We start from the raw sequence: 13,231 nt of genomic DNA on the forward strand, positions 1-13,231 counted from the left end.
ACGATTAATCAGAATCCTCGTGTCTGGGGAGGATGGGGGCTGGTGGAGGAGGGGGGGAACAGAGGTGCAAGGAAGGAATTAGTTGCTTCATCCCAAATTTGCATCATATTCCAAAGGACAATCCCAGCACTGTAGGCAAGGGGAAACATATCTCGCTCTCTGCAGGAACAATTAAATATTTTCTACAATACTGAATAAATGTCACCTTCAGTATCAAATTGTCCATACTTGCTAAACATGATGTTACAGTGAGTGCCTGGAAAGCATGCCTGAGCGGTGAGAAAGCGCTATTTTAGATGTGGACCACAGCCTCAACTAACATACTGTAACACACATTCAGGAGCTGTTCACCTCAGGCACTAATGGTGTGTTGAAATCCACTGGGGATACCAGGGAGCAAGAGACAACTATAGCATTGTCAGGGATTTCCCACTACTGAAATATTACACTAGGGTGCATAATTACATTTTAAACACATATTAAACAAAAAATGTTTTTGACCCCTGTAGTGTATTTTTGGAGACATTTGCCTCAGTGATCTATTTCAATTATTATGAAAATCAAGTCAGTGGTCTTAAATATTGGACTGCAATCTTGGTGTTAATGCTCTGGTGTTAATTTTGGTTTTCTTCAGAAGAAGTATATTAATTCCCCACCATCTGGTGTACTTATCATGTAGCATATTTCACTTGCATCCAGCTTTCCTAACAGTTTCAGACAGCTGTTGGCTTACACAGCTACCTGAATGCCTCTTGAAAGATTATATTCTGCTTCTCAAAAGACATTTTTTCATCAGAAGCGATGGCCCCCATCTTCCACACATCTTGCACATAGAGATTCTCCGTGAAGAAAGAAACCCTCAAAAATTGCATGATTGGAAATTATAATTTGGACTGGAACAATACAGTATTGTGCTCTTGCGTTAGTAGAAAGGTTATAAAGATGGTCTTCCTGGCTCGGTTGTGCGACAGTGGACTTCACTTCAACACTTGTGCCATCGCTGCCTGCCTGCCTGCCTGCCTGCCACCTCCACAGCGGCTGACGCCACCGTGCCGCTGCCTGCCTGCCTGGCTGTGCCCGCGCCCGCCTGCCCACCGCGCCGGTGCTGCATCTCAGTTCCACTCTATTACCCTCACGCAGGCGATTGGCCTTTTCTGTGGGGAAAAGAGCAATTTCCTGTCGCAGTCTGTTTGATCAAGTGCTAAACCCTTGTGATCAATAGAGAGACAGATGTCGGCTCCAGATGGCCGCGTGGTGATACCTGGGGCAGCGCGGGGGCTTGCCAGGACGACAGAATGGCAATGAGCAAGGGCAGCGGCTGCGCTCCCGTTGCACCAGCCACCGAGACACAATGTGACAAACGCAATTAGGCCTTTTAGCTGCAGATTATTTATTTCTCTTGCAAACCGACAGAAAATTTAATTAGCACATACTTTAAGCAATATGTAGAATTACAGGGGTGCAGAGACACAGGGCATGCTGGGATGTTGCACCGGTGGCTGCTCCGTGTGTGTGTGTGTGTGTGGGTGTGGGTGTGGGTGTGTGTGTATATATTCATCCTGTCTACTGCTGTGCTGTGCATACCAGACCGACATGCGCTTAAACAAGGCACATAAGCTTTGCATTGGGCAAATATGTAAGTTTTAAGGCACAAATCGATGTCATAAGTATTCATGAAGAGAAATGTGTAACCTCATAAATTCCATTCCCCCTGACCAGATCAATAATGCTGCATTCCAAAATGGTTGACAGGTGCATCTCTCTGGCTCTCTATCCTTCTGGAGAGGAAAAAAAAAAACTGCTAACGCCAGAAGGCCAAAATAGACCTTTCCAAAGAGGAGAGGGAGAGGAGAGAGGGTCCCATTTTTTAAACGGCAAGCATTTGCATTAGGGCTGGCATCCACCGTACACACACACACACACACACACGAACGCACACACACACACACACAGAGACTGGCCAGCCAGCCCATGTGGCGTAGGGCCGGAGCCACGTTGGAGGAACCACTGAGGCGCGTGGCGATGGCGCGGCGCTCTCCCAGGAAAACCGAGCTCGCTTGGCGTTGGACCTCCGCCGTTCACCTGCTCCCACCGAGGCATGATGGGTAGGGGGACGCGGGCCATGGGGCCGCAGCTGGGGGGTGGGGAGGGGCTTGGTCTGCTGCGGCGCGCGACACAGCGGCGTCCTGTCACGAGGGGTCTTCTGGTCCCATTAGCAGGGCTTGGTCAGAACGGGCCCCCAACCAGCCTGCCGCCCCAGCAGGGGCCGCAGTAAACACATGTCGACTGGCCGCAACCAGGACTCAGGCAGCCCTACCCGCCGCGCAGCACAGCTAATAGAGTGCTCAATGGGACAAACCTGTCTAAATAAAGAATAAAGCAGAGTAGAGCGAAGAGGAGCCAGTCAGAGTATTCCTTTAATAGCGTACTTGACTTTAGTGTGGAGAGGGAGGAGCTGACTGTGTGTGGCAGCTAATGAGAGAGAACAGCTTTGTACTGTAGCCTTGTCTTAAGGAATTTGTGGCTGCTATTGTCTCAGACTGACAGCAGAGCTCAGATGTGGTGCGTGCAATATAGAAAGTGCGAAATATGCTCAATATCTATTTACTGCTTAGAGAAAAATGTTAAAATTTGTCTGGAAAAATGTAAATGTAAAGGGTAAAATTATACTAAATTGATACTAATTTGTATCATATAACGGTTTGTTTGTAAATCATAATAAAACAGGTGCTGTTTCTATTTCAAAATAGTCCTCCTTTAATTGATTTAATAAATTTCAGTGAGCAAACTTTCACATGTAAATGAATAAATTTGTATAACAAATTGAAACCCAAATACTCAAGCTCTTCCATGGCACTCTAATAGACCAATAAAAACGGCTTGCTAATTCACATTTGTAATTTTTTTTTCTGTCTCCCTCAACATTACAACACTATTAGCAGGCAAACATCCCCTTGCCAGTGTCGTTCTCACTGCATTGAAACAGCCACATGAATCTCCAGAGACCTGCCAGAGAAATGCCATTTAATTTCCAAGTGAAGCATCTAATTTTTAAAACAGTAAAACATTTCCTGAATCGCTCCGTTGCTAGAAACAAGGATGTTATTTTTTTCCCAGCTGTTTTTGTCTTCGAACAATTCATAAATGTGTGTTGAATGACATTGTTCAGTGTGGTGTGGTGGGTTTTATGTCTTTGTTGCCTGTGAATGTATACTGTAGAGAGAGCGTGTATGAGGCTCCCCTGGGAGGACTTTTTAATTTGTGGATTCTGACCTGCGTGCCATTTGCTCAAGGCCATCCATGAGCTCTCGGTGCTGGCTATCATCTGCAAAACACTTGATGCTAAAATTAGTCTGGACACTGTAGTGCGAAGGAGTGAAATCTGGGTTTTGGGGTGTCAGGCAAGGCAAGGCAAGGCAGGACTCGATAAACACATATTTACTGAACAATGTTTCTTTTTCCTGGAAAGTGGAAGATTGTTTTGCCTCTTACAATTTTCATTTGGAATTTTTAGAAATAAAATATCAAGTGTGTTAAAAAGTGTCAGAGGCATCCTGGCATGCCTGATGACTGCTATTACACATATGCAGCTAAGAACAGACAAAAGATTTTGAAGATTTGTTTTTTGAAAAAAAAAAACACACAGGACATTTTAACCGTACAGCGTAATTTCATGCCAAAGATCAAGTCAAAATTAAGCCAGAAGAATGCCTTTTCCCCCAAATGCATTGCTCATGAGAGTAAGGTCTTCCCACCTACCTGCACGGATGTATAGGCAGACTGGCTGCTATGCTGCTATGCCATGTCTGAGGTGTCTCTGCATCGACAGAGCATCATCACAGCAAAACATCCACCGGCTGCACGGCTGCAGCTTTAGCATGAGAAGAGTGCCTCCTAGTGGCCAAGGAAAATATCATAGGAGGAGGAGGCGGAAGAGAGAGAGGGAGAGAACGAGAGTCAATCTGTGTCAATGCTTCGGTGAAATAATAGTACAGTCAGCTAATTCCGGTTTAGTGCACCGTCAATAATAGTGAGCTTGTTTGACCCTGTGAATGTTGTTCCCTCTCAGGTCTAACGCAGCGCTTTCCCTCCTGCTCGCTTTGGGTTGTGTTCTGATGACGGTTTGACAGCCATGAGTCATCCTAATGTGTTCGACTGTGATGATCCAGAAACAGTCTAAATATTTACCAATATTCATGAGGAGGATTTGTTTAGTTTTTGTAGGAGCGCTGTCTGCTGTCAGGTGCAGATACAGATATTATTCATTGACATTTTACGATTCATATTTTTCACCGGTAAGATTCAGGCATTAATTTTACTGGGGGATTTTGTTTTTTTGTTGTTTTTTTTGGGGGTGTGTTTCACTGTAATTTCCCTCTCCCTAGACAAAGCCTTGTTAAAAATCTAGAAGCAGTTAACAACATGCAGCTACTTGATATTCGTAGGTGCGAGGAGCCGGTTCCCATTTGACCAGGAGGAGTTGGAGCTGATTTGAAGACAAGAAGAGTAGAGGTCTTTAATTACAACCCTCTCCATGGCTTCAGGCACCACTGGCCCCACTTCACAATTAAGACCAACAGTTAGCACAGAGCCAATGGACAGAGAGGAGAACTTTAAGGGCCAGAATAGCCAAAGCAAAGAAAAAGCAGTTTCCAAATCACTGTCAGGCTTTATAGAGACTTGAAATATGAGGAGGAGAAATATGAGATGGTCAGAAAAATTGAAATTTGGAGTTTTATATGAGTGTATGTACACAAACACAGATACTCATACCTACACTTGCTCAACCACTGCCATTTATCAAAGTGAACTGTGATGCTTTATAATACATGAGCCATGATGCATTCAGATAATGCCAGTGTGCTACTGTTAGTTTTCCCAAAAGCCCTGTTCTCCCCTGCCATAATATGTGGTTGTGGTGCAGTGGGACTGTACTCCAGTGCTGTAATGGCCTCTGCAATGGTAATGTGTTTGGACAGATGGGAGAGGCAAGTGCTGATGTGCTTAACTACGCATTTTACAGCTAAACTATTAAAGAGTTGTGCTGTTTACACACCAACATTTGAATACCTGTCTTCAGGCCAGTTTAATTATCCAGGCCCTTCTGTTATTTCTGCTGCTTTGTTGTCTCTCAGCTCTGCACAAGGCATGAGAGATTTGTTTGCGGCTTCATTAAGATATGGTTGGTGGTAGCGGTGCGCAGGGAGCAAAAAAAAAAAAACTATTTCATTCCTGCTCGAGTATCTCATACTCTCCTCTGCCTGCCACCCCCATACATATACAGATACTGTACACATCCGTTTTCTTATAAAGTCATTTAAAGTGAGGAAATTAAAAATGCCCTGTGATGCCTGCACTTTGAAATCTCTTGGGGCTTTAGGCAAAGGGGAGGGACACACGCCCCCACCCCGTGTGATTCATCCTTAGACGTTTGATTAGTGTATAAGTACTTATAGGGGAAAGGGGCTTGCATTATAATTTTGTTTCATGAATTCCTTCATATGTTCATCTTCAACTGCATGTTCAAATAAACCATTAATCAAAGGGAAGAGAGGGAAGAGGGCATTTAGCCAGCAGAGCCATAGTCTCAGGGCCTCAGTGAGCTGGTGGATATGGTATTGAGAGACTGTAGGAAGCAGTGGTTTTTAATTATCTGGACTACGTACAGGATGCCGTTTTTGATTGTTTTAATGAGGCAGCTGGCCTATTGTCTCCCCTTAATTCCTCCATTGTTTTTAGAATATGTCATAGTTCTTTATTCTTTTATCAGGTGCTCTGCAGGAGGATTTAGACAATAGCCTTCATTCCAACTGCATTGGCCACTGCACAAAGGCAGCTCACTGCAGACAGTTAGCAGGCAAACAAGTGCAAATCAGAAGCTGCACTTTTTCCAGCCTTTTCCCTAGTTTCAGGACTTGTGGTTTTGGTCTTTCACTCTAACTCTTGACCTGCTCCTCCCGGTGCCATTCATACAGATCATGCCATTGTCATAGGTGGTTAACCTGTGTTTCTGCGATTTAGATCACCTGCCATAAAAAGGCTGTCAGAGGAAGACAGCCATGGGGAAAATGAGGAATCTTTAGAGAAAGCTCCTCCTTGGAATATTGTTTTTGTCTTGAACACCTGACAAATCTGTGCAGTCTATTTTTCTATGGTAGGCATTTGCAGTGCATCTGTGTGCATAGATGCATGTGTGCACGGTAATTTGCTTGCCTGTGCCGATAGGTACATGCATGTAGGTATACATGTGTGCATGCATGTGTGTATGTATGCATGCAAATGTGTGCATGTTATGGCAGCACAATCAATCATATGTAACTGTATATTGCAATTTTAGTTTCCTGAATTAATAATCTAAAATATTGACCTATAGCAATATTGAGGGATTTAATTTCTCTCAGAAGCCCTGTTTTATTTGAAAATAGTCAAGATCTTGATATAAGCTGCAAAAAGTGCAGTAAAAACTGTGCCACAAATCACTGAAATGAACAATTAATATTAATAATTCTGATCACAATATCTTGCAAAAAATTGATATTATAATTGAAGCCATAATTGTGCAGCCCAAGTGCATGTGGCTTGCTGCCTCCCTGCGTTGTCTTGGTTGGTTCACTGTACTGTAGCAGAGTGCTGCCTCAGTGTTTTGTGTAGCTCAGAAAAACTGGGACATTCAGTCCTAAAACTCACTTCCAGCATTCTCACACACAACAGATGGATCTGTAGCATCCTTGGCTGAAGGGATCCAATCTCTGTGCCTATTCTGTTGTCAAATTGCAGTAAAACATTTTCATCAGACTCTACATAATCTACTTCAGTTCAGCTGAGGAGAGCATACAGTATCTTTGATTTGGATTGATCCAAAAACAGCGATTTGTATCTGAGTATCAGGGCCTAGTTCGTAATTCTCTTTGTAAGCCGAGTGCCTCTGAACTAAAAGATCTTTACAGAGGAGAGAAACTTTTGTGGCTATGACTGCGATATATTCCCCGCCATTGTCAGTGGCAGTTTGTATCTACCTTGATGGTAACTTGGGCAGACAGTGGAGAGGAGTTTTGTTATTTTAATTAGGAGATAAAAATTCAAAGGGCCTCTCCAGGCAGTGTGTGGTATGACAGAATCAAAACGATGAAGTGGAGCGGCCTGAAGTGTGTGTCTCGTCACAGCAGATTGGCCGACAGATAGGCACTGCTCTTTAAAGTGGCGCTGACATGCACACGCACGTGCACACACAGGCACACACATACACACACACACACAGAAAGAGAGAGAGAGAGAGAGAGAGCCTGCACACAAATGGGACTTTGAAAGATAGCATATTTTAATACCATTTCACTCCTTTGACACGTTTGTGCTGGTCTAATTTTCAGTGCTTCTCCAGCAGATAGGAAGGGCCAGAAAGGTTTTAATCAAAACAGCGATGTGAAATCTGAAATATTCAATTTTGAATTGAAATAATGGGGCAATTCATTCTAGAAACTTAACAATGATTTATACATAATGCATGCCATGGTAGTGTAAAATAATGGCGGCTCTGTTTCCATGCCTTGGTTTTCCATTTCTAATAAATCCACAGAAAAGTGGATTGTTTTTATACAGAGCCTCACTTGAGCACCTTAACCTTGTCTACAGGGCAGTTTTAAACCTGGTGATTCATAGGTTTTGTGTAAACATGAGTAATCAGTGTTCCAGATGGGTGGGGTGTCTCTCGCTGCGTCCCCCTGCCTCCACACCTCTCCTCAGGACTCTCTTTATTCCACATCAGCCAGGGCTCAAATCACAGGTCCCCTCTCAGCCTGACACTCCGTCGGTATGTTTGCACATCTTTGAAAGCTAACAGCGTGCTTTAATTAATTGTCCAGCTTTCCTCAGAAACAATGTCCTAATTCTGCCATTTAGCGGGAGCGTATCATAGTTTGTTGTTATCTCCCCAGCCAGATTTCTGTAAATAGTCATATTAAAAACTTTAATCTCTTCAATGGAAAATGAAGTGCAGCTGAAAAGCCTGTCATGTGCTGAGATAAATATTATCTAAGCTAAAACCTCCACTCTCTCCCTCTCCCCCCTTCCTTCCTCCTGCTCCCCCCCCCTTTCTCTGACTTAATGAATATGTTCAGAAGATTTCAGAGGAATGTTTAATCCCAAAACACAACAATCTATTAATATGGAGGACCTGTCTCAGTGTGCGAGCAGACAGCAGCACTGTAGGCTACAGTTTACCCCAGCTGAGGTGCCATGCTTCTGGAAATACACGCCAATTGCCTTTGTATAGAAGTCACAATGAAATGAAAACATGAATTCTTCACCTTGTTATAGCTTCTTGTTAGATTCTCCATACATAACATACATATATATTTAACAATAAATGCTGAAAAATGTACATGATTTTTATTTTCTCACATTTTTCTATCAATATCTCATTACTTTTACCTCCTGGAAAAGGGTGTATTTTTAGTGGTTACCTCATGGTATAGCAGTAGGCGTACATAAACATTCCAACCAATAATACCATCACAGACACCACACACACACACACACGCACACCCCTCCCATCATATAAAACCTGCAACTTGGCAGCTTTCAAAGTGAAGCGAGAGGCAACATGGTAGAGCGATGCATTTTCGGGTGTTCTCCCCCAAAAATTCTGCTTCCTTCTCCTAAGACACCATGGTTGTTTCCCGATAGCTGGAATTTATTAATTTTGGTTTGAATTTTTGAACACTTTTGAACAGTCCCTCCTCACATTATGTCCTGCCCCAACATTGTTATACATCAAATACGGAGGCAAGACACTGTCGAATTGCTGTTTCTCTAAATTTAGTACATTTTGTGCTTATATTCCACACCAACCAAGGTTCACACAAACACCATTTCCTCCTTTGCAGCATCGCCCTGACATCTGAAGCCAAACTATCTATGTATACGCACAACGAAAGCACTCTTTACTTTCCCAGCTTGCATTTAAATGTCTCCTCTATCTCTATTTTGTCCAGGTGGCCAACTGTGGTGCACCACCACCAAGAACATGATGGAGGGCGAGGAGCTGGTGGCGTTTGCGGTGGACTTTGACTCGCGTCTGCAGGCGGTGAACCACATGTCTCTGAGCGAGGGCATGTACCCAGCCAGGCTGCTGGACAGCATCCAGCTCCTGCCGCAGCAGGCCGCAATGGCTTCCATCCTGCCCACTGCCATCGTCAACAGTGAGTGGCCACACACACACACACACACACACACACACACGTACACAAAGCTGGACCAAGATGTAGTTTTGTATAGATACACACAATCACATGCGCACACTTGCTCTCGTTCTCTGCTGCACTGTCTGTCTCCGTATCTCTCTCTCTGTCTCTCTCTTACTCTCTCTCTCACACACACACACACACACACCACAGTCCACAGTCTGCACTCAGTCACCTGCTTAACAAGGAGCGTCGTCTCCGCCGGGCGTAGATTAACCCAGATGAGTCTCTGCGCTGGAGATAAGAGCCATCGACCTTCAAGTTTTGGGTTCACATAAACACACTGAGGCTCAAACTAACCTGTTAATTGCAAAATACACGCCTCATGCAAATAGTGTGTTTGTTTACTTAGCGAGGGCTATCTGGGTTCAGCTCAACAGGGAGGCTTCTGTAAGCAGATGGTCCAGTGTTCTTGTTTGCCCTTGAGAAAGGGCACCAACCCAGTGGTAGCAACATAGCGATATGCGGCAGCTGAGGATTTGGTAGAAAAGCCTTTTAACATTGGCTTTGAGAGTCAGAGCTATAGAAGTATAGAAGGTGTGTGTATGTGTGTGTCCATGTGTGTGAGTCCTTTATCTTTATATTCAGGTGTGAATATGAAAGTATCCTAATATTATGTCCCCTCTGTCCCTTTCTGTGTCCCTCCAGAGGACATCTTCCCCTGCAAGGCATGTGGGATCTGGTATCGCAGTGAGAGGAACCTGCAGGCCCATCTGATGTACTATTGCAGTGGGCGGCAGAGGGAGCCAGAGACCGTAGTGGAGGAGAACGACAGCGGACCCCACCAGACCCCCAGCATCTGCCCCTTCCCACAGTGCAACAAGAGCTTCTCCGGAGCCAGGGCCTTGGAAATGCACCTGAGCACCTCACACAGTGGTGAGAGGAACTGTCATGCATGATGGAGATTATTTTATCTTTTTTTTTTTTTTTTTTTACAGAGCAGTTTCTAACTTTTACCAGAGATACAAGAGATTTGTGTGTAAGAGATTGTTATTTGTCAATTATTTTGATAAAAAAAACAGTTCCTGAAAAGTGTTACCAGAAAAATGACAGTTTTACACAGGTTTGTGAAAATGACTGTCATTTCTGTTCTTAAATATACATATCCTGCTGTCAGCTAGCACAGTTGACAGTTTATACTTGAGCAAAAAAAAAATTCTAGGGGATGGGAATAAGCTTGGCATAATGCATGAGCATTTGATGGTTTCTACAGTTAACTCTAAAGGAGAAGTGGGAGGCAAGATTCTGAGCATTTCTCCCTTTTATCTCCTTCACAGGTGTCAAAATGGAAGAGAGCCTCCCTCCTGGCACCAGCTTGAAATGCACAATCTGTAACTACACGGCAGATTCTCTTATTACATTCCAGCATCACATCATGTCTCACCTGTCACAGGCGGCCTTCAGATGCAATCACTGCCATATCAGCTTCCAGAGCCACAGGGAACTCTTACAGCATCAGGACTTACATGGGCACGGCAACAAACTTCACAGGGAGGGCGACGGCACTGAGCATTCCCCCAGGGGGCCTGAGGAAAGCCTCCAGCAGCAGCAGCAGCAGGCCCGCGCTGAGCTGGCCAACAGGAAGGATGCTCTGCTGGGAAGTCCCAAAGGAGCCCTCAACAAGGAGACCAGCACAGAGGGAGAGGCCGACAAGGCTGAGAAGAAGCCCATGCTGTCTGTTCAGAAGGGAGACACCCACCCAGGCAGCAAGGCCAGTTTTTCTTACACTAGGATCAAGTCTGAGCCCTCCAGCCCCCGGCTGGCCTCCTCCCCTGTGCAGCATAACATGCCTACATTTCCCATGGGCCCCTTCTTGTCTCAGTTTGCTTTCTCCCAGGACATTTCAGTAGTCCCGCAGGCTTCAGAGATTCTGGCTAAAATGTCGGAGCTGGTTCACCGGAGGCTGCGCCATGGAGGGAACAGCTACCCCCCTGTCATCTACAGCCCTCTTATGCCCAAAGGGGCCACCTGTTTCGAATGCAATATCACCTTCAACAACCTGGACAACTATTTGGTCCACAAAAAGCACTACTGTAACAGCCGCTGGCAGCACATGGCAAAGTCCCCTGACTTCTCCGGCCTGTCAGACAAGGTCCCTGAGGCGGTGAGCCCCAACAGCGGCCACAGTTCAGTTAGCATGCTGGCCGGCTGCCACCCCACAGAGGCCGACAGCCACCTCATGCAGTCCGCCTGTCTGAATTCCAGTGTTTTGGACATGATCAATGCGGGGACCAAAGGGCCCGATAAGGATCTAACAGGACAGGTGAAGAAGGTCTCCACCCCGACTGGCACTGAGGAGAGGCTGAACGGCAAGCAGATGGAGGGGAAAAGCCCCAGTACGGGCTTGGTGGAGAGTGACAATGATCCAAACAAGACGACCTGCGAAGCCTGCAACATCACATTCAGCCGCCACGAGACCTACATGGTCCACAAGCAGTACTACTGCGCCACCCGTCATGACCCACCCATGAAACGCATGTCTGCCAACAAGGTGCCCTCCATGCAGAGGACCATGAGGACCCGCAAGCGCAGGAAGATGTATGAGATGTGTCTCCCTGACCAGGACCACCCGAGGCCCCCCATGGGCCAGCCGGGGTTCCTGGGGGTCCCTCCCATGGGGAACCCTTGTACATCCCAGGAGGCTGTAGAGAGCCTAGCAGACCGCTTCCACCCCCGCTGTGATGTCTTCCCAGGTATGGTACCCAAACACCTGGAGGCCTCCCTTACTGTCACTAAATCTATTCTGGCTCCCAAATGCAATACCATGGAGCAGCAGGAGCTGGACGCCCCCATTGATCTCAGCAAAAAGTGTTCGCCAGTCTCCGACAAGACATGTAGCTCCCCTAAAAGACTGTTGGACTATCACGAATGTACGGTGTGCAAGATAAGTTTTAACAAAGTGGAGAACTACCTGGCGCACAAACAGAACTTTTGCCCTGTGACAGCCGTCGCCGCTGCTGCCCAGCAGCAACAACAACAGCAGCAGCAGCAGCAACAACACAATGAGATTGGCAGCCTGGAGCCGACCATGTTCCCAGACGTGAAGAGTGAAGGCAATAACAACCCTGATGACGTCTACGATAAGAGCCCAGGCAAATGTGAGAAGAATGGCAACGGGAAGATGATGGTGCAGAATGGAGGCATGTTCCCCCCTCACCTGGGGCCCGTGCCGGGGCTCAAGCCTTTCGCTGAGCCCCAGCTCATCCCATCTAAAGACGAGAACAAGAATATGTTTCTGCCCCACTGCCTTTATCCCGGAGCAATAAAGAAGGTGAAAGGTGCTGAGCAAATATCGCCGTATTTCGGGATAAAGCCAACCGATTACGTGACGGGGGGGCTGGTGATGCAGGGAGAGCCCAGCGAACAGGAGCAGAGCGTTAATGGAGGCGGAGGTGGAGGGGGAGGGGGAGGAGGAGCAGAGACAGGGACACCCAGAGAGCAGGCCCAGCCGCCTGCTGCTAATGGCTGCCCCCACCCTGGCAAGGAGCCCCTTCCCCTGCTGCCCAAAAACCGGGGCATGGTCATCGTCAACGGGGGGCACAAGCCCGAGGAGCGTTCGGGCACGGCTCCACCTCAGCAGGAGAACCAGTCCCATAACCCCCAGCAGCCAGACGGCCACCCCCCCACTCCCTCACCTACGTGGGGCGCTGAGAACCAGGCCGACTCCAACGAGAACGTGTCGCCCTCCTCCAAGTCCCCAAATGAGGAGGCGGCACCCGCGGCCAATAAAGGCGTGAACGGCTCGGCCCAGGCTCCTGGAAGCGGCAAGTACTGCCGCCTCTGTGATATCCAGTTCAACAACCTGTCAAACTTTATTACCCATAAGAAGTTTTACTGTTCATCACATGCTGCAGAGCATGTAAAATAAGTTGAGAAGAATAAGACCCATTCTTCTTTTCCCCCCCACACCTTTTCCCCACTTTTGCCCCTTTTTTCTTCTGTTTTGGTACACTGTTGTGTCTGGAATAGTGCATCATGCAGTGCTAAACGCT

General features: G+C 46.4%; 1 protein-coding gene across 1 annotated transcript; it reads left to right on the plus strand.

The window, feature by feature from the left end:
• Positions 1-942: 942 nt before the first annotated feature.
• Positions 943-13,107, plus strand: LOC139641449 (zinc finger protein ZFPM2-like). The gene is made up of 4 exons (XM_071515858.1): positions 943-1,102; positions 8,991-9,197; positions 9,888-10,115; positions 10,517-13,107. The coding sequence occupies exons 1-4, from the start codon at positions 943-945 to the stop codon at positions 13,105-13,107; spliced, it is 3,186 nt and encodes a 1,061-aa protein (XP_071371959.1).
• The last annotated feature ends 124 nt before the right edge of the window (positions 13,108-13,231 follow it).

This window comes from Centroberyx affinis, unplaced genomic scaffold, assembly GCF_046629955.1.
Source record: "Centroberyx affinis isolate AG114_WGS23_722 - 3 ecotype Tasmania unplaced genomic scaffold, CSIRO-AGI_Caff_v1 ptg000372l_1, whole genome shotgun sequence".
Lineage (NCBI taxonomy): Eukaryota > Metazoa > Chordata > Actinopteri > Beryciformes > Berycidae > Centroberyx > Centroberyx affinis.